The sequence below is a fragment of the Podarcis melisellensis genome (assembly GCF_964234715.1).
Source record: "Podarcis melisellensis genome assembly, chromosome: 1".
NCBI classification, from domain to species: Eukaryota; Metazoa; Chordata; class Lepidosauria; order Squamata; family Lacertidae; genus Podarcis; species Podarcis melisellensis.
In genome coordinates, this window is record NC_138528.1 from 32,346,378 (window position 1) to 32,368,632 (window position 22,255).

A 22,255-nucleotide genomic window follows, 5' to 3' on the forward strand; every position below is an offset into this window, starting at 1 on the left:
AAACGCCATGCAAGTCAAGCGGAGATTGCAGATTCCACTTTACTATTACATGTATTGTTATTATTAGGGACAGCACAGGAGATAACACCCTGCACTCCCCCTTCTTCCTCCTCCTCCAGTGCTCCCATCCTATGAGGCTCTTGCAAACAGCATCAGCCAATTTAAGCTGCGGGGCTTTCCAAACAAGTGCCAAAGAAGCAATCCTATAACTGCTCGAAGTAACAGAACACCAAGGATGCAGCCTCGGGGAAAGGCTGCCGTTACCTTTCATTTTATTTTTTTTGCTCCAGCCGGTACCGCCCAGAGCTTGCCAAACACGCGCGAGGTTCAGAAGACACTCCTTCTGCGTGCAGGCGCCGCTCCCTCCAGCTGCTGCCGCCGCAGCTCAGCGCCGAGCCCTCAGGATCATAGACTCGCGCGACCCGCCCACTTCCGGAATCCTTTAGAATGCAGCGCCCTCAGGGCGGAAGTGGAAAGGGAGGGGGCGGAGGACTCTCGGGATTGATACTAACTGTGATCGTAGCGCGCCTTTCTCTCTCCCCGCAACAAGCAAATGGCAACAACCTTTTCCTGTGTTCTAATGCGGGTCTTTATTCGATGGGGAATTACGTACAAGCTAAACAAGCTATAGTTCAGGACCCCACTCTCTTGGGGGCCCCAAAAAAATTAAAAGGAAAAAAACACCTGGATGTACATTTCCAAAATATAAGATAAAAAACAAATAAAATAAAACTTACATACAGCAACAGTGTTTTGTGTTGTGTAGGCTCCTATGATGTAAGTAATGGGCCCCACCTGCTAGCCTGCTCCCTAAAATATCCCTGGTTTGCTCATTTCTATATACAGTGGTACCTCGGGTTACATACGCTTCAGGTTACAGACTCCGCTAACCCAGAAATAGCACCTCAGGTTAAGAACTTTGTTTCAGGGTAAGAACAGAAAGCATGCTCTGGCGGCGTGGTGGCAGCAGGAGGCCCCATTAGCTAAAGTGGTGCTTCAGGTTAAGAACAGTTTCAGCTTAAGAACGGACCTCTGGAACGAATTAAGTACTTAACCCAAGTTACTACTGCATAGGGTGCCTACATTCTGCATGTGCAAGTGGCTTGTTAGGTCCATAAGTTACCATATAGCATATATTCAACACAAAAAACAGTGGCAATTTGTTGTTGACAAAGGACAGCTGGGCATATAAAGGGCCCCATTACCTTCAGTAGCTGAGGGCCTCATCAAACCTAAATCCTGCCCTGTGAGGTTTCCTTTCAGGAGCGTTTCTCCCTTTCCCAGTTTTATCCTAACAACAACCCTCTGAGGTGTGTTAGGCTGAGCTCCGCATACCAAACAGTGTAGCCACTAGGCCACATTAGCCACCTGTCCGCTTGTGGACGTGGGTGTGCTCTTGGTGGAAGGATTTTAGGAATGTGCTAGCTACGTCAATCTCCCAGGGTGACAGTTCCTCTGTTGCCATGGTGAATAAAGGAGAAGGAAACTGAACTGATATGCTAGGTTAAAAAACAACAACTTTAAACACTATTCTTTAGCTAAGAAAAAAATTCACACTTTCCACAGTATTTTTTCCTCCCCATTTCCTCAGTTAAAAAGAGCAAAAGCCCCTGTCTTTGTTGCTCCCTTTTGTAGCTTAAACTTGAGTTTCTCCATTGTTTTCTATGGGCAGCTCACACTTCCACCCGACAGGAGCCTGGGAAAGAAACTGGGAAGCTCTGTGTCCCAGCAGCGGACTTGTTACTCTACAATTCCTATCTCTATGCTCAGCCCTGCACAATAAAAGCTCACAGGGTGAACCAGAAAGGCTAACAATGATGGGGCCTTTGTTGCAGTGACTGGGTGGGACGCCTTGAAATATTTCAGGAAAGCAGAGGTTTTAGGACTGATTTGGCAAGAACTTGGGGTGCGTGGCTGTTTAGCTTCCGATAGAGAAAGAAGGCAGCTTATTTGTTTAATAAAGCACACTAGGGCAACAGGTAAAGGTAAAGGTACCCCTGACCATTAGGTCCAGTTGAGGACGACTCTGGGGTTGCAGCGCTCATTTCGCTGTATATCCCGAGGGAGCCGGCATTTCTCCACAGACAGCTTCTAGGTCATGTGGGCAGCATGACTAAGTCGCTTCTGGCGAACCAGAGCAGCGCACAGAAATGTCGTTTAGCTTCCTACCGGAGTGGTATTTATTTATCTACTTGCATTGAACTGCTAGGTTGGCAGGAGCAGGGACCGAGCAACAGGAGCTCACCCCATCGCGGGGATTCGAACTGCCAACCTTCTGATCGGCACGTCCTAGGCTCTGTGGTTTAACCCACAGCGCCACCCGCGTCCAGAGCAAAAGAAGTGCAGAAATTCATGTTCTAGAGGCTTTCAACCTGCGGAGAATGATTTTGTTCAGCACCATGTGCAAGGCAGGATTTGGGCTTTTTGTCATGAGATTCAAATCATGAACCGCATGAAATAATGATAAGGAAGAGGGTGCTTTAAATTGGAAATCGAATATTATGCCAAGGCACTTAAAATGGCTTGGAGGGGAAAGGGAATATAATTGATTTGGTATCTTTCTCAGAAGAATGGGCAATATGCTGGAATGGATTGACAGTTTTATGCTGGCTTTCAGGGTTTTAGTTGCTGCAGTTTCAGTAAATAGATTGAAATACACATTTAACTGACTTTTGTTAGTCATCTTGGGAGGGTTTTCCCCCAGAAGGTAGAGTACAAATAAATTAATTAAATAAACCATAAATGTATTCAACTAAGTTTTGCTCCCAGTTGTTTAGTAGTTGGCAAAGCAAGATTTTATTACTAAAAGTAGGATTTTTTTTCTGCGAAGCTAGTCACTCCCAGTTACTATTGAGCCCAAATCTGATAAGACTCAAATAGGCACATAAATTCCAACTCAGCAACTTCACTTTGAAGTTTCCCTTTGAATTTTTGTTGTTGTTGAAGTATGGGAAACTTGAAAGTCCTACCGGGTGCCCAAGGAGACGATTAAGTGTCAACAATTATTGTAACCTATCCTGGAACCATTTTTTGGAGGGTGGGCTTTAAGTCTAATAACAGGGTGGCATTTTACTCACTGAAGTTAATGGGCCTAACTTAGTCATGTTCATGAATTTCAATGGGTTTACTCTGAGTAAAACTTAAATGCTGCCCTGAGTCTGTCTAGGTTGCCCTGGTGGATGACATGGGGAGTGCAAACTTCTTACTTGATATATCAATGGCTTTTGATACAACTGACCATGTCATCCTCCTGGATTGACTGTGGGATGGGTATCAGAGGCACTGTATTACAGTGGTTCCTATCCTACCTGCAATGAGGGAGAGATCTTCAACCCCAGGAGGAGCATGACATTTCCCCACTAGAGATACTTCCCCTCCCCTAACACCACGTGTATACAGACGCTGTATACTGTCTTGTTATATTGTAATTGGCCAAGGCCAAATTAAGGTGGTTGGGGGCTCTGGTGTAGTTGCCAAAATAGGGTCCCCTTCCCCTCAAAAGGAATTCATGAAATAAGGTATCTGAAGAAGTGTGCATGCACACGAAAGCTCATACCAAGAACTAACTTAGTTGGTCTTTAAGGTGCTACTGGAAGGAATTTTTTTTGTTTTGACTATGGCAGACCAACACGGCTACCTATCTGTAACTGGAATATACATGCTGAGGTATCTTAAAGACTTTTTTGATGCCATGCATCTGCCTCAGGAGACAATGGAGGAGTGCACCTTTGGGTGTCAAGTCAAACTATTGGAAGGTTACAGCGCCTGTGGTGGGTGTAGAGGCCAATACGGGATAAACATGGTTTGTTGCAGCTGGAGCAGAAGAAAGTGCCAGGTTGTGCTGCTGCATATGAACCATGGCCCCTCCCAGTAGTCTTTCCTCCTCTGGTCGTGGCATGGTTGATGTTGCCAGCATTTGTTTGCAGACATCTTTCTATGCAGGGCCTGGTGCCTGAAGCCAGCTCCCTGCAGAGCACAAATTGAGTACAGTATTACATAAGCTGTCATGGACTGTATGTGCAACTATTTAACTGATGTTTTTCAGTTACAGTAATTTTTCTGAGTTCAGGTGACACAGTTACTGAAAAGTTTAATCTCCTGAGTGGTTTTTCTTTGACAGCCACTTTTGCTGAATCTTTATGGGCCCAGATTGCTAGAGCATTAAGCTATTTTTTTTTTACCCTTCATGCCAACTTTGTGGTTAAGATGTATCTAGCATCATTTATCCCAGTTGATACCTGTTTTGGATTTAAATCGATTTTATGTATCTGCTGCTGTTATTTTAAACTGTTGTTTATATTCATAATTGTTTTTATAAAACTGGATTTATATATGTAACAGAAATTTCAATGTAAATATAAAATATCCATGATGCTAAATTGGCTTTTGTTTATTCCATTTTAAAAAAAGTTTTTTATTAACAATTTCAACATAACAAATTATCAAAACAAATCATCTTCATTATTCCCCCCTCCCCCCCAACAAACCCTCCCTCTGCATGTTAATCTCTGCATGTTGTAAAATTGGATACATCCATTTGTTTATTCCATTTCCAGGTTGCTTAGACCGCATACATCATTTGGGGCCGGGAGACATTTTATCCTTACAATGCTGTGAGGTAGTTTAATATAAGATATAGTGATTCACCCATAGTCTCCAAGTGTACTTAAGGGCTGACTGTCTCCATGTCACACTGGCTATGCCTATAGATTGTCAAATTTATTTATTAAAATTTATACATTGCTTGACTGTAAAAACAAACAAACAAACCCTCAAAGCAGTTAATGATAATGTTGCCAGATTTACAAGTGTCCTCATGCACACACAAGACCTTTGCATTCTCACTCTGCTGCTGATTATTTATCAAAGTTTGACCTCACCTCCTTGTTACGAAAGCAGTCTGGAAGTAATTCTTAATGGGACCAACTAGCAGAGCTAATCCTACCGTCAGGGAGTGTGAGGCAACAACTTTGGGTCATTGATTTTCATTGTTCATGAAAGAGCAGAAAATTATTATTATTATTATTCTGTTTTTTTTTACTGCAGGGAAAAGGGACAGGCATTTGTGCCATTTCCTCCCTCCTCTCCTAAAACAACTGAACCAGCCATGAGTACTCTGTCATTTGACAAGTGTCAGGGTGCAATTTCTTACTCCACATCAGGCAGCAAAGTTACCGGTATCTTAGCCCATCGGGTCTGAAGCAAGAATAGGAGAGCGTACTGGTGGGGTGCAGGTGTGTTTTCTCTGTTTTGTAGCATCTCCCAAACAGCTGATTGTACAAGCTCTTTCTTGGGAGTGGAGTGGGGTAGAAGACAGCTGACAAATGGGGAGTCCCAATTTCTCAAAATCAAGTTGAGCGTGCAGGGCCGGATTTAGGTTTGATGAGGCCCTAAGCTACCAAAGGTATATGTCCAGCTGTCCTTTGTCAACAACAAACGGTCACTGTTTTTTGTGTTGAATATATGTTATATGGTAATTTATGGACCTAATAGGTATCTAAAGTCATTTGCACAAATGTATCACTTACATCGGGGACACAGGTGGCGCTGTGGGTTAAAGCCTCAGCGCCTAGGACTTGCTGATCGAAAGGTCGGTGGTTCGAATCCCTGCTGCGGGGTGCGCTCCCGCTGCTCGGTCCCAGCGCCTGCCAACCTAGCAGTTCGAAAGCACCTCCGGGTGCAAGTAGATAAATAGGGACCGCTTGCCAGCGGGAAGGTAAACGGCGTTTCCGTGTGCAGCTCTGGCTCGCCAGAGCAGCGATGTCACACTGGCCATGTGACCCGGAAGTGTCTCCGGACAGCGCTGGCCCCTGGCCTCTTAAGTGAGATGGGCGCACAACCCCAGAGTCTGTCAAGACTGGCCCGTACGGGCAGGGGTACCTTTACCGTTATCACTTACATCACAGGAGCCTACACAACACAAAACACTGTTGCTGTATGTAGGTTTTATTTTATTTGTTTTTTTATCTTATATTTTGGAAATGTACATCCAGGTTGGTTTTTTCCTTTAATTTTTTGGGGGGCCCCAAGAGAGCTATAACTTGTTTAGCTTATGCGTAAATCTGGCACTGTGAGCGCGGTAGACACCCGGCGGTGTTTTCTTGCTAGCCAGCCGAAGCGAGAAGGGAACTTATAGGGGATCGTCTTCTATCCTCGCGCCCCAACTTCCTAAACCGGAGTCCTTTTAGACGTTCTCGAAGGGATCAGCCCGGCATTCACCGAACCGGGTCTGCCACATTTGTCTCCTCCTTGCGCAGCGGAGGCTCCGGCCCCTGGGCTGGCTCTGGCTCGGGTCCCAGTCGTGTGGTCTAAAGGTTACAGCGCCGGGCGCCCCCGGCCAACTTCGTAGGGGTGGGAGGAGAGAGAGAGAGAGAGAGAGAGAGAGAGAGAGAGAGAGAGAGAGAGAGAGAGAGAGAGAGAGAAAGCGGGCGCTTCTTGCCAAGGCTCCGACCCGCCTGCTCCTCACTCCCCTCCCTCTGCTTTTCCCGCCCCGTCGCTATTTCCGAGCCCAGGGGAAGACGCCTTGCCTCCCCTCCCGCCGCCACCCAAAAGGAGGTGGTCCGACCTCCCCGGCGGCGCAACCTCGGACGCGCTCCCAAGACAGTCGCGGGGCCGCTCCTCCTCCTCCTCCTGCAGCGCGACACCGGCGGAGCTCCACGCGGTTTCCCACCCACTTCCACGCGCGCTGGTGACCATGACCGGGAAAGCCAGGGGCTTTGGGCGCGAAGCGGCCCACCAGATCCTGGCCGGAGGATCCGCGGGTAAGTCGCCGGCGACTCCGGGAAGGCACCCTTTGCGCGCGGGCGCGATCTTGCCCTCCTCCGTTACTGAAGCCCCTTGGAGAGGTTTGGGCTCCCGCGCGGCGGCCTGCTGCTTTTTCAACCGCTGCAAAGTTTGCCCGGGTGCCGGAATCCGCCCCCTTTCCCTCTCTGCCCCGGCTCCTCGGTTTGTATTCGCGTGCGCCGAGCTAGGCCCGCCTCCTCCAAGCCCCATAGGCTCCTCTGGCCGGGCTTCTCCGCCCTCCTCATGTTGCGTAAAGGGAAGTCCCGGGTTCTGGGCGCCGCCTCCGCTTGCGATTCCTTCCTGAATGGGCTCCTCTTCGGGCTTGAAAGGAAGGCGGAGCTGATGTACCAGGAAGGGCTGTTTGCTTCTGGAGTGAAATAGATAAACGTGTGTTGGTGTGTGTATGATGCGATATGGCGGGCAAGTCCAACTCCCAAGGACTGCCACCTACTCCCAGTATTAAAAGCTGGCAGTGACATTAGAGGGAGGAGGAGCCACAGTTGTTAAGCTTTTTTTTACGGAAGATTGATCAGAGTTGTTGACCTTTTTGGAGAGAGGACTGACCAGAGTTGTTGAGCTTTGGGGGGGCAAATGCCATACATGACAAACATTCATTCTCTGTTATTTTAATCTCAGTGCAGTTCAGCATTTTTGTTTAGACCTCATTTAGCTCTGTACATAGCTGTGTATTATAGTTGTAGATAGAATAAAAGAAGATACAGTACTCTACAGAGCTGCTCTCCAAGTCATTTATGCTCTGCTATACTCTGCTGTGCGACGACTGTCTTCTTGTTGGAGTGAATCCGGTGCTCACAACTCTAAGCTGTGAGTCCACAGCACTTTGACCTAGTCCTGTGCAGAAGGTGGTCTCTGGAAGTGCTACCCAGCTCGCCTGGCCCAGTCGGGGCTGAAGTGGATGAGTCCAGTCGGTGGCACTGGCTCAAGGGCGATGCTGACAATATATACATATATACATATATATATGCATTTATGTATATATATGTATTTATAGGACCAGGCAGACGGTTTCTAAAGCATTAAGCGGCACTTCCTAGATTCTTCTCTGAAAGGATTTACTAAGTTGTTTCTGACAGTGACTGGAGAAATTGAGATGTGAAACCGTTAAGGCGAAATGTGTTGTATGGGAAATCCAGCCGGAAGACAAGATGTATATCATGGAGTTAGTGATCTAACATGGTTACCCTTCCTGCCTCTGTTCCTTCCCCCTCCTTAAGTTTTTGATGGTTTGAGACCAGTTTTTGATGTCCTAATCAGTTGGGCGGAGGTGAAGCCCCTCACACAGCTGCCTTAGTCTGGGAGGATAGTGCTGGAAACCTACTTTGATGTTGGAAATTATTGTGGGAAAGCAAGGCATTGGGAGGAGCTGGCAATCTATAAAATCGGATGGTTTGGGCAGAAGTTTTGAGAAGCTAGTGCAGGGATTGATCGGCTGCAGATTGAGGCGACTGGGGGAGTCACTTTGCCACTTCTTGAGGGCTTCCAAGTGGCAGATAGAAGTGCATGCTTGGTATGTATATATTGCTTGCTGTTTAGAATTAGTCTTCTCCTCCTCACTCACTTGTGTTCTGTATCGCTTCTGAATTTCCTTTTAAAACAACCACCTTGTGTTTGGCAAGACATTTGTGGACTTCCTCCACCTTCCTTAGCTGCTCTGATGTGAATCAAAGCCATGTAGTTTCAGAGCACTGGGGAATTCACATTCAGAAGAGAGGCATTTGCTGTAGCGTTGGTTTGATCCTCTGGGTTGAACTCAGGTCTCTATATCCACATTTTTTTCCTTGTTTGGATTAAATGGCATCTCTGTTAATTGATAAATTACAGGGGCTGTGTTTATCTGAATTGGTTGTTAGGAATTTTTTGGGTGGTCAAGTTGTGAATTTATGGTTCCTAAAAGATGTGGGTAGCCAGTTGTTGTTTTATTCACATATTAAATAATAATAATCCCTGGCTTTTGCCCCGAGTTGTGTAAATTATGTTGTAGGCCTGCAAGTCATGATTCTTACAATAAAGCTCTAGTAGGTGTTGCTGCTAGGTTGGCAGGAACAGGGACTGAGCAATGGGAGTTCGAAAGCACGTCAAAGTGCAAGTAGATAAATAGGTACCACTCTGGCGGGAAGATCAATGGCGTTTCCATGTGCTGCTCTGGTTCGCCAGAAGTCGCTTAGTCATGCTGGCCAGAAGTTGTAAGCCGGCTCCCTCAGCCAGTAAAGTGATATGAGCGCTGCAACTCCAGAGTTGTCCGCGACTGGACCTAACGGTCAGGGGTCCCTTTACCTTTAGGTGTTGCTGCTATTATTGTTAATTTATTACCCATCCTTCATCCTGAGGTCCCAGGCTGAGTGACAACAATTAAAACACAATTTTAAAAACAACTTATGATCACCAGTATAAGGTGAACCCTAAAAACACACACCTCTGGTGTCAGTGCAAAGACTACCATTCTGAGGATACTTAAACCTATGAAAATTCCATTAATATTAAATAGGGCATGTTCTGAGTAAACATGGTTAAGTGGACTAGAACAAAGTTAATACATGTATTAATATATCTGGGGTCATGAACAAGAAGTGGCCTCGGATGCAGATAAACATTCCCATTTGCATCAGAAGGTGTATTCAGGCAGTTCAATGAGATTCAGAAGCACATTACAATGTAAATGAATATTTGCATGCAGATGTGCTGTTATCAGGATTGTGCCCAGGAGGCCCCTTACACATGCAGAACTCTTTTCTTTTGCAGGCTGATTAGGTTAGGCTTGGGCCTTGTGTAAAAGACCTGAGGTTGAACAGAGGACCTTTTGGATACCAGCAAGACTGAAACAAGCTGCAATGATCTGACAGCCAGAAACAGTGTTTTAATTGCTTGAAAACATTCAGCCCAACTAACAGTTCTGTATAATTTGAGGCCTTTTATTTGTATTGTGAACTTTGGTTGGCCTGCCCTATTTTACTGCTCTTCTGAGCTTAGTTCTAGTGGGCCAGTGCTACACTCTATTTTATTATCTTCACAGCTGCTTTGAGCTTCCCTGTTTTGCACACCATCATAGTTATTGGTATATGTGTGTGCTGCATATATGTATCATACCCAACAAACACTCAGTTCAATGCGAACTCTTTGAGGTTTTAAGTTAAAACCTAAATGAACCTGGAATCCAAGGGGTAGGATTTACTCTTTGTCTCTCCATTTTACCCTTTTTGGAAGCACAATGATGTGTTTGTTTGCTTATTTTTAATTAATTAGAATGAAGACAAGGAGGCCCTTCTGCTCATTCACAGAGAGAGGACATTCAGGAACAGACAGATTGCCAAATAGCGCTGCAGGCAACAAATTGGAGACTTTGGGGCAGTTATTCTTGACCACAAAACTAGCAAGTAATATGATGTTTATCTTGTAGCATTTCTCTTTCTATAAATAAGACATAAGATCAGGCAAATGGGCCATCTAGTTCAGCATCTTGTTCTCATGGTGGCCAGCCAGTTACAAGCAAGACCTGAGCCACAAGAGCACTCTCCCCTCCTGTAGTTTCCAGCAACTAGTATTCAGAAGTATACAGACTCCAACTGTGGAGGCCCAACATAGCTGTTATGTTATGCTATGCCAGCCGGACCCACCTCTATATGCTTGTTGACACTCTCAAAGAACTCTTTTAAAATATTAGTTTATTGATTTTTTTAGAATCCAGCAGCAAAACAAATCAATAGGGTGTACAAATAAATCAAAGGAAAACAAAAGGCCATAACTGTGACTGAGTGAAGTACAGGGACCCCCTGTTTTGTGCAGGGGTTGTGTTCCAGGTCATCATGTTTATACCCCGTTATGGGCTCTTCCCGGTCTGAAAACAGCCTGCGCATGTACTGCCACACATTCTTTGAACGCGCGCAAGTTGCCTGTACTGTACATAGTTTGTTTACATCATTTTCTTCATCTGCAGTATGAAGATATAAATATGGAACTCTAATAGGGCTGTGAGACACGACTTGCACTTGCATAAGCCATGCTGATTCTGTTTGTTTTCTTTATCTTTAGCAATACTTTCCACCAGTTTTCCTGAGACAGATTTTAAGCTAACCAGCCTGTAATTTCCAGGATCTCCCTGGATCCCCCCCCTTTTAAAAAGTTGTTACATTGCCCACTTTCTGGTTCTCTGGTATGGAGCCTGATCTGAGGAGCAAGTTACATATTTTTGTTAGAAGGTAAACTATTTCACACTTGAGGTTTTTTAAAAGAAGACTCTGGTGAATGCCTTCTTTACTTGACAATTTGTCAGTTTTATATTTTGTCTTTTTGGCCTAGATTTCACCATCACTTTCTGCCTCAGTTCCTCTGACTCACTTCCTGCAAAAGTTGGTTCAGGCCCTGGGATCTGTGCTATATCCTCCATTGTGAAGGTGAATGCAAATCATTCATTCAGTTTCTCTGCAATCTCTTTATTCTCCTTCAGCAGTTGTTTTTACTCCTGTCCACTAGGGGCTCAACAGCCTCTCTGGATTCTCTCTGGCTACTAATGTATTTACAGTGGTACCTCGGGTTAAGAATTCGTTCTGGTGGTCCGTTCTTAACCTGAAACTGTTCTTAACCTGAGGTACCACTTTAGCCAATGGGGCCTCCTGCTGCCACCATGCGATTTCTGTTCTCATCCTGAACTAAAGTTCTTAATCCGAGGTGCTGTTTCTGGGTTAGAGGAGTCTGTAACCTGAAGCATCTATAACCTGAAGGGTATGTAACCCGAGGTACCACTGTACTGCAATGTGCAAATAACTGAGAGAAAGACTATATAGTGGCTGGAACCTAAGAATCGGGAAGTCCAGCGATGCCTCAGTAGTACTAAGTTGGGCAAAGAAGTTCTCCTCAAAGCACCAGCCCCATGGCTGTTCCAGGAATTGAACAGCTACAATGCCCAGGTCAGGTGGTTAGAAATGATCCTGCGATTCAGTTCTTCACACAGACATGTGGGTGGATGACAGTGAGAAATGCTCTCACTCAGGAGGAGATATTGGGTGGAATTGCCTTCCCTTGCTAATGTCAGCTGTGGCTCATTTTGACTGTCATTATGCAGTTTATCCAATTTACTTGATTGCATTGCAGTATTGGATCTCTGAGTGAGTAGGAAGGATGAGAAGATCACTTGCACAATGTTGAATTTCATCCTTGGTGATAAAATGTTAACTCTATGGCAACATTAGAAACTATACAATTTCTCATGGTTTGTGTGAAATATTATGGCACCAGGTAGGCAGAAATATGTTTTGAGCACTTATTAACTAAACCTATTAACTATTAACTAAACCTATCAAATACATCTGTGCCAGTCTGCATGAATAAGGCTTTAGATGCCTGGATGGATAGACAGATAGACAGATAGATAGATAGACAGATAGATAGACAGATAGATAGATAGATTACTTGGCAGAGACCATGGTCAATAATCAGTTTAGCTCTATTAGCAGTACATAAATTTCTTACCGTATTTAGTAGTAGACTGCAACCTTTCTGCTGTTCCAAGCTGAAGTCAATAGGACTGACTTCCATAGAGTAGCATTGCATAGAGTAGCACTGTTAGTTGCTTAAGGGAATTGGTTGTGCCTGCTCACATCTGCTGCACCCCTCGTCAACCCCCCCCAAAAACCCAGTAAGAAGGTTGCTTTGTCATATATGTGCTAAATTGGCCACTGGATGGCAGTATAATGCTGCTTTAATATATTTTAAAAACTGATAAAAGAACAAAACATGTCTAAACATGCTGTCTTCACAGGTGAGTATCAGATTTATGTAGCATGGATGGGGAAAGCATTTAGTAGAGAAAATGAAATACCATATTTACTGAGAAGAAGTTGTATTTATTTTCTTTAGAAAAGCCAACTACTACCTACCCCCATTCGGTCAATACAGTGGTACCTCAGGTTACAAACTTAATTCATTCTATAGGTCCATTCTTAACCCGAAACCGTTCTTAACCCGAGGCGTGCGTTTGCTAATGGGGCCTTCCACTGCCGCTGTGCTGTTGGCGCGCGGTTTCCATTCTTATCCTGGGGCAAACTTTGTAACCCAAGGTACTACTTCTGAGTTAGCAGAGTTTGTAACCCGAAGTGTTTGTAACCCAAGGTGTTTGTAACCCGAGGTACTGCTGTATAGCTCTCCAAGGCAGCTCACTTACAGTAATTAAAAATAGCCATTTTAATAAAACAACACAAAATTAAAATTGACAATTTACCAAAAAAATGTCGCTGACAACAGCAATACATCCTGCATAAGATTTTCACAATTTTTATGTTGCCAAAGCTGAGGTGTGAATAATTGTCATCTAGAAAGTGATGCCATAGGTTCTTGACAGATGAGAAGAAGTGGGAGAGCAGCTTGATGTATATCTTGAAAATGGATTGTACCTTTGTTTCTGTTTAAGCATTGATGCAAGGATAAAAGAGTCCCAATTCCATCTGCCAGTTCCTATACCTTTTACCTTTGCTGTGTGCCTTCAACTGCAATGCTCATGTTTCCCGGCAGAAAATATCACTAGTGGTGTCCCTTTGTAGCCAATGAGGAGCTATAAATGTTACTGCTAGCATCATTTCCCGGGGTTGGGGGTGGGATTCTAGTTTGACATTTCTTTTCCTCACCCCCCACCCTCAGTGGGAAAACAGTGCTGCCAGCTTCACTGCCAACATCTTTTCACATTTGTAGGAGGAGGAGTCCTCCCCCAGCTTCTTTCATCTTTGAAGGAGCCCTCCACTGCCCTGCTATTCCAACCCTGTTCCCTAAAGTGACACCCCCCTCCATGGGTGAAGAGGTTCAGTGTCCACAGCCCAGAGACTCATTAGGATGGCCTCATCAGAAGATCTTAACACACTAGCAAGTTCATGTAGAAGCAGGTAGCCCTTCATATAACTTACCCATATTCAGCCAAATGTGCCCAGGAAATGCATTTGTATAAGCATTGTTCTGCAACACCTGAATGGATAGTGAAATTTTAGATAGGAAATTTAGTGTGTTATTGGTGACAGTATTCTCTCTCTCTCTCTCTCTCTCTCTCTCTGCGCATTTTCAATCATTTCCAAACTTATTTGGCAAGTTCATTTCCTGCTTTGCGTACTATTTGCACTTCTTAAAGAGCCAAACTACATGTTACATTAAGATATCTTAAAAAGTGCATTTAATGTTGGCTCCTTGGTTTTTCATGGAAATGCAGAAGCATACCCCACCTGACCCAGTTGAGAGCATAACAAGTTGGGAGGTAGGGATCAACCATTTCTTTCCAATGCCAGATGGCAGCTGAAAATCACTCTGCTACTATTTGCCCTTAAAAGTGCTGTGGGAGAGCAGCTGAGCTGGGATCTTTTGACATTTTTTGTCTCCAGACAGGCACAAGAAGGAAAAACTTAACCCTCCCTTCCTCTCCATACTTCGCAGTCTGGATCAGGTTCCATTTTTTAAAAAAAAGAAGAAAAAGAAATCTAGCATGCTAAAATATAATTTCCGGAAGTTCAGTTATGAAGAGTGCAATATTAGACCAGTATTCTGAAGCTGTTTTGCACTAAAACTTGCTTTATTTAAGAAAGTGTGCTTTGTAGGCATAAACTGCAACCCAGTATTAGATGGGAATCAAATTGCTTCAGGAAGCTTTATAGCTGTATATAGCTTTTGTGTTTGTGACTCATTTGGGCAAATAGTTCACCATGCACATGTGTTAAGGGCAGAATGACAAACAGGTCTATCTCTCTAGTCTAGAGGATACTGAAGGAAGTAAAAGGTAGCATTGTGGTGAAAACCTGGCATTTGTTTTCATTGTAGCACAACAGACAGCAAGATGTTCAACCAAATTTGACATAAAACACACGGATACATAATGGCAATTTATCCTCTTGTATAAGCAAGATACATGGGACGCGGGTGGCGCTGTGGGTTAAACCACAGAGCCTAGGACTTGCTGATCGAAAGGTTGGTGGTTCGAATCCCCGCAGCGGGGTGAGCTCCCGTCGTTCGGTCCCAGCTCCTGCCCACCTAGCAGTTCGAAAGCACCCTTAAGTGCAAGTAGATAAATAGGGACTGCTTTATAGCGGGAAGGTAAACGCCGTTTCCATGTGCTGCTCTGGTGCCGGTTCGCTAGAGCAGCTTCGTCACGCTGGCCATGTGACCCGGAAGTGTCTGCGGACAGCGCCGGCTCCCGGCCTCTTGAGCGAGATGAGCGCGCAACCCTAGAGTCGGTCACGACTGGCCCGTACGGGCAGGGGTACCTTTTTACCTTTTTTATAAGCAAGATCTGTCATATCCCCACCCCTACTCCTTGGTAGCTGCTTTTAAAGTAAAAAAGGGGAGGGGAAAGCTGTGATTTCAAATCACAGACCTCCCACATCAACCCGGTTTTCAGCTCTTATCGAGGATTTGGAAGCAACAGGTTCAATCCAATTTCCAAATTTACTTCAGTGGAAGAAATTGAAGGTGTTACCAGGTGGGGGACTAATTTGCAAATGGTAGCAGGTTCCTCTTCCTCTGCCCCAATTTAATGGATCAACCCTTCAAAATGAATATTAAAGGGGGGGGATATGGACTGGCATTTTGCTGCCAATCATGCCACGTGGACAGTGTAAAAAGCTTGCATGCATGAGAACCACCAATCTCATGATCAACACCCATCTGGATGCAGCCATAGAAACACTTAGGTGAAGCTGACTGCTGAAGAATGACTAACGTGACAAGAGTTTCCACATTTGCCATCCCAAGCTGTTCCTGAAAATAGAAGCACAGTATTGCTGTTACTTTAGCTGTAGTGGTGGCTCCTAGGTGCTTGCTTGTAATATTAGCGGTTACAGTGCAAAAAAAGCCACTTTACAAAGTGCAATGTTAAGAATATGTGGGTCGTGGCTCTCTTCTTTAGACACTCCTTATAACAACCATGTATTATAACCTTTATATCAAGATCTTTTTCCAAGGAGCTAAAGATCCTCCCCTCTCCCCATTGTTATCTCCCAATGACCCATTGAGTTGAGTTGGTTAGTTGGATTGAGAAACAGTGACTAACCCACAGTTATCAAATTTCCTGGCTCAAGACTCAAGAGGAGATTTCAACCTGACTCTTCCTGTTCCTAGTCCAACAATCAGATCCCTACACCTGGTTCGGTATGGTAGGACATTGTTAATATGGTTCCCAAGCAGAATTCAAAGTGTTGGTGCTGACCTTTAGTGCCCTAAATGGCCTCGGCCCAGTATACCTGAAGGAGCGTCTCCACCCCCATCGTTATCCCAGACACTGAGATTCAGTGCTGAGGGCTTTGTGGCGGTTCCCTCACTGTGAGAAGCTAAGTTACAGGGAACCAGGCAGAGGGCCTTCTCAGTAGTGGCCTGTGGAACACCCTCCTAGCAGATGTTAAAGAAATAAACAAGCATATGACGTTTAGAAGACATCTGAAGGCAGCCTTGTTTAGGGAAGTTTTTAATGATTGATGTTTTAATGTATTTTTAATCTTTTGTTGGAAGGCGCCCAGAGTGGCTGGGGAAACCCAGCCATATGTGTGGGGTTTAAAAACTAAATTATTATTATTATTATTATTATTATTATTATTATTATTATTATTATTATTGTTAACAGGATGAACATGGGCAAAGTTGCAGTGGCTGATGGAATCCAACAATATCTGGAGGCCCGCAATTTTCTCATCCCTGGCCAAAGACTGCTTAGTGAGGCAGAAATGATATTCAAACTGTCACTCAACCATTGCTCTATAGTAACTCTTGTTGTTGTTGTTGTTTAGTCGTTTAGTCGTGTCTGACTCTTCATGACCCCATGGACCAGAGAACACCAGGCACCTCTGTCCCCCACTGCCTCCCGCAGTTTGGTCAAAGTAACTCTTCTATGTAAGATCAGAACCATCATTAAAAACTATTGACATTGTGCTTACAATTAAGAAAGCACCATGAGTACTGTGGCTGCATAGAACATTTCTGTTTACACAGGGCTTTTCTGATATAGTGGTACCTCGGGTTGCATACGCTTCAGATTACATACGCTTCAGGTTACAGACTCCGCTAACCCAGAAATAGTGCTCCAGCGGCGCAGCAGCAGCAGGAGGCCCCATTAGCTAAAATGGTGCTTCAGGTTAAGAACAGTTTCAGGTTAAGTACACACCTCCGGAACAAATTAAGTACTTAACCCGAGGTACCACTGTATATGGCTTCACTGTTGGTTAGTGTGTATCACTGTCCAGATTTTGACTATTTTTATTCTGTTTTATGAATGTGTTACATTCACTGCCCGGATACTGTTTATTGTGTGGTAGCCAATGTAAGTGCCCTGCCCATGTCATTGACTGGTAGGGAGGTGTGTGAGGGGGGAGGGGAAGAATGAGGCATGGGGCTTCTTTGGGTGGTAGTGTTGTTCAAGCATTATGTGTTCTTGAATGATATATCCTATTGATTCAAGCAGGTGAGTTAAGTGTAGCTGCACTGGTATGGTATGGAATCCACATGGTATGGAGCCGGGGAACTCAAAGGGACAGATGCCACACATTGTTTGTAGCTGTTGAAGTGTTTTGCTTTGACTGATTATGTTCCTTTAGAAATAGATAAATAAATAAATATTGTTGCTCCCTCAGTACCTCTGTTATATTACATTAGTACAGGCCTTCAAATATTAAAATTGTCAGAGCACTAGTCTTGTTTCTCAAGTACTGAACAGGGGATATTACCCAAAATTAGAGTAAATATAAATCAATGTCATATTCTTGGTATGAAATTATGTTACTTTAATGTCAATAAACTTTAAATTCAGACTTTTCTTATTAGAATAAATGTTTCCTCTTAAAATGCATGATAATCACAATCAAGACTAAATTTGTTCTGTTATTTATTTTTTAAATGATTGTACATGTTTAGCAGACTTTTGATTTAAATCCCTGTGGATATATTGGAGACAGATGTTTAGATGACCTCATGTTTAAAGTAATGTTATATTTGGACACCAGATTAAATTTTCTTTAAAATCTTTCCTTATAAGAGAGGCCGTTAGAAGGTAATCAATAATTTACCTTAGAAACATGCCATTTTATTGAATGATATTCTTAACATTTGTAGGTGTGTCTTTTATACATATAAAATCTATATTTCAGAAAAGTTCTGATTATGCAACAGTTGTTTACATATGAAAATAATGTTTCTGGCTGGAAGATTAAATGAGAAACAGATTTCTGAAGTCCCTTGAATTTGAATGCAAATTTGCCATATCATTCTGACTCCCCCCCCCCCACCTCAACTTTGGTAAATGGCTGCAATAAGCTTTTAATAGTACTGGTGGGAGAAGACTCATTAATTTTGAATTGTAAATATCTTACAACTGATTTCTTTTTTCTTTTAAAAAGCACAATCCTAACCACGTTTGCTCTGAAGTAAGGCCAACTGACAAGTGTGCTTGGGATTTTAAGCAATCCTGTAATTACTTTTAAGTAACACAACAGTAGGCTGGTATGCCAAGTTTTAAAAATCAAAAAACTGTACCCACCAATTATAATAATTGGTCTATAATAATTAGAAATACATAGTGTTACTTGGGCGTTAAAATGATAAATTGATCTAAATTGAAATACTCTGTTGGAGGCCTTCTCTTTTGTGTGTTTTGTCATAAGCAAAGTTTGTGCAACTAGTATGTAAATTTTTGCAGCTCTCATTAAAATGCCGGCATTAATTTGGAGAACTGCACACATTTCTTATAGTTCACTGTAGTAAATAGTGTTTCTTAGCTTTGAGTGCCATAGCATTAGTTATTCAATTTTATCTAAAAACAAAAGAGAAAGGTTGCAATATATGCTAATAAGAGTGTTTTGCAACCAAGAAGTATGATACATACATCTAAGGTTGCCAAACTGGCAAGAAAAAAAGTTGGCCTGCACCATTTTTATTTATTTTTCTTTGGGGCCAGTTGCCTGAAAAACTGGAGGCTGGCTCCCTCCTCTGTCACTTTATTTTAACTGTACAGCTTAGAGGAATAGTGCTGTCTCCTTCCCCACACCTGCCAAAAAGACTGCATAAGATCCAGCAAAGAAACAGGACTAATGTTTTTTTCCCCCTGTTTTTCCGACCTCATGCTGGGCACGGCTGCAGTTGCACAGATACATCACTGCCTGCCAACAGTACAGAAACCTACTAGAAAATAAGTTCAGCCTTTCCTCCTCTGAGGTTCAGCTGTATGCAGACTGCTGGAATTTGTCTGGTTGAAGGTCTGTCTTGTCCTCTAGATTGCAAGCGGCCTTTCCCAACCCGGCCAATGGTCAGATGGGATGTAAATCACATTAAGACATTGCGGTATAAAGCGATACATAAAGAGTAGTATAATAATTAAAGCTGGAGTCCAATATATCTGGAGGACACAAGCCTGGGGAAGTCTTGGGGAAGGGAAACATCCTTGCATTTGCATCTATTGGGATCCCTGGAAAAAGCCAAAGGAGGAACAGGGACCAGTTGGAGGCAGCAAGCAAGAGATTGAAAAGAATACAGTGGTACCTCGGGTTACAGATGCTTCAGGTTACAGACTCCGCTAACCCAGAAATAGTACCTCGGGTTAAGAACTTTGCTTCAGGATGAGAACAGAAATCGCACAGCAGCGGTGTGGCAGCAGCGGGAGGCCCCATTAGCTAAAATGGTGCTTCGATTAAGAACAGTTTCAGGTTAAGAACGGACCTCCAGAACGAATTAAGTTCTTAACCCAAGGTACCACTGTACTGCCAACTTTTTTCAGCTTCCCCCCTCCCAGTTCTTGGTGCCCCCACTGTAAACAGTTTGAGATCCACCTGCTGAGCCAAGTAACTGCAGAAATTGGGACAATACTGTCACCTCCCATGGAAGGAGTTGCAGAGTTTGTCCTGAATTTGTTCATTGCCATTATTGTGAGCTGCTTTGAACTCAGCATTGTTGTTAGAAAAGCAGAATGCAAATATTAAATTAAATTAAATAAAAAAGTAGCTGCTGGTACTATTGATTGTAATATACTACAGTATAAACAATTGCAGAAAAGCCATGCTTTTATGTATGACTGGTTTGTATGGAAAGCAGGAATAGAACACTTAAGACAATACTTTTTAGTTCTTCTTGACCGAGCAATTTGATGCTTTAAGAATAAATCGCATGGCTACCTTGCATGCTAGATTCAAGCCCAGCTTGGAAATTTGTGAATGCGTATCGAAAAAGCATCTGTCCTAGATTTTATTTGGTAGATGAAAGGTATTCTACACTGAAGTTGGTTTGGTGCCACGTGCTGTCTGAACCTTTTGCCCAGCTGAAGCCAAATAGTCCATACTATGATCTCAGGCTGCAAAATCCTACACCCTGTACAAGTGGAACAACATGTATAGTGGCAACTCAAAACAAATAACCAGACTGCCTACTGTCTTTAAGTTCTACTATTGCAAAAGTGTGGAGGAAGTGAAAGCTGTGGACAAAAACATTTCTTTCCCTCATTTCTTAATGCCAAGTTTTCCATGAAGGTGAACCTCTGAATGCTTGAAACATCTCGGATTATTCAGTAAATTTCAGCTTGCACCTATGACTGGATTTAGTCTTCCTTGACTTCCTCTACTGAGCTAGTGCCATTGGCTTCTTCTGCTTGGAAACTCAAAAGAGTTCAAGAGTTGAATTCAGCTAGAATTTATGTATATGTTGTGTCCATTGATTCCAGCGGGGCTAAGTATGGTCGCTCCAACTTTGCTGTTTTGTGAATCACACTTGACACACTTTGATTTCATAGTGTTCTGGGATAAATTTAATGTGTTTTTTGAAAAGAAAATTCTTCACAGCTGTAGCCTCTCACTGTACATATTAATCCTTAACTTTAAAAATGAGAACATGCTCCTTTTTTATTGGAAGGATATGTTCTTGCGGCTTTGAAATGTATCACTTTAAAAAGGTTCCAATAACGCGAGCCTGACTCTGAAAGCAATGTCAGATCATGAGTAAGATTACCTATACGGTTGAATATTTTAGAAATGTTCTGAGATGCCAACAGTACGTATGATTAATGCATTGCGTATTTGCAAAATGGCATGGGTTTTCAGAGCTAGGCATTTCTCTTGAACTTTCCAATGAAGTTACATGAGCATAGCCCCAAGTGATTATGTGGACAGTTTATGTTACTGCCAGAATTTGCTTATTTTACCTTGCAAGTGAAATCTTTGACACTTACAGCATTTTGAAGAAGTACACAGGCCTGAAATAACATATGTGTGATATGTTTTTGTTCAAGTTTATACTATCTATTTGTTTCTCTAGCTGCTGAAACTATATTTACAACTGCTGGTGTTTCTGCAGTTTAATAATATTAAACTGAAACGTTTAACAGGATATACCATTTTCCTGTCCTAGTTCTATGAATTCATAGTTCTCTTCCTTTATGAAACTGGGATGTTATGAAATGTTCTAATAGTGTACAGGGAATATATATGTATATGCCAGCACACCTGAAGTCATAATACAAAACAATTCTTTTGTAAATGTCTTCCCCACCCAGCAACTCCTGCTTTCAGCCCAGGTCTATTCGTCACTAGAATATCCTTCAGACAGGTGGGCCTTGTTTCCACAATATTTTTCATTCTTCGTGGAGATGTGGCTGAAACATGACCAGATATGTTTTTATTTTTTTTGTAATTTGAGAATAATCCATCACCAAGGTGAGACATTATGTCTGCCAAGCCCTGAAAAGTCAGTCTACCAGATGCATACCACTGATTTTTCAACACTTGTATCTTTGCTATATCTGTGGCCATCTCCCAGCTATTCTTGCCTTCAAAATAAGGTGACCTATTGCTCTGTTGCTATAGATATTAATAACTACTCTTAGGAACATAAAAAGAGTTCTGGTGGATCAGACTAAAAGTCCATCTAGCCCAGCAAACGGATTTCCCACAATGGTCAACTACTTGCCTGTGAGAAGCTCATAAAAGCAGCAGGAGCTCAGTAGTCCCGCTGTTGTGCCCCAGCAATTGGTTCTGATTCTGAAGGCAAGTTTTTTTTAATTAAAACGAGAATATTGTTGAGATCTGCACTCTCTCTCTCTCTGTCGAGTTGGTAAAAATAAATAAGCAAACGAAGTCTTAATTCATAGCCAGTGTGTTGCGCTCCAGATGTTATGAACCACAATTTCCATGAGCCCCACCTGATGCTCAACAGTCAGGAATGATGTGAGTTTATAGTCCACAACATCTGGAAGCACCATGTTGTCTACCTTTGCACCAGACATTCCATGAACTTTTCGTTTTTGTTTTCTTCAAGGAACATGAGAAAGTTAGGTCCGTTAATTTCATTGGGTCTACTCTGAACACAACTTAGTTCACAAAATTGTCCCAGGACGGGTTACAAAAAGGGTTGACACTTCAGCACTCTTCTTGTCCATTCTGTAGTGTACTTCAAAGTGTTTCATACTTCAGCAAAAACGTTTCAAAAGGAAACTCAGATGTGAAGCTGCTGAGTTGGAATGTAT

General features: G+C 43.1%; 2 protein-coding genes across 4 annotated transcripts in view; one reads left to right on the top strand and one right to left on the bottom strand.

Annotated features, from left to right (window-relative positions):
• Positions 1-398, bottom strand: part of MIPOL1 (mirror-image polydactyly 1) — a 189,081-nt gene extending 188,683 nt beyond the window's left edge. Inside the window, exon 1 of the mRNA XM_081913624.1 lies at positions 265-398. The gene's annotated coding sequence lies outside the window, so the exon portion shown is untranslated. The remainder of the gene's footprint in view (positions 1-264) is intronic.
• Positions 399-6,167: 5,769 nt separating this feature from the next.
• SLC25A21 (solute carrier family 25 member 21) overlaps positions 6,168-22,255 on the top strand; it is a 276,895-nt gene continuing 260,807 nt past the window's right edge. For 2 of the 3 annotated variants that reach the window (XM_081914415.1, XM_081914417.1), the window contains exons 1-2: positions 6,168-6,351; positions 6,402-6,761. In XM_081914415.1, the coding sequence (XP_081770541.1) occupies positions 6,695-6,761 (67 nt within the window). In that variant the 5' untranslated portion in view covers positions 6,168-6,351; positions 6,402-6,694. Of the gene's footprint in view, positions 6,352-6,397; positions 6,762-22,255 lie in introns of all 3 variants that reach the window. The other variant, XM_081914416.1, reaches the window with a different exon arrangement.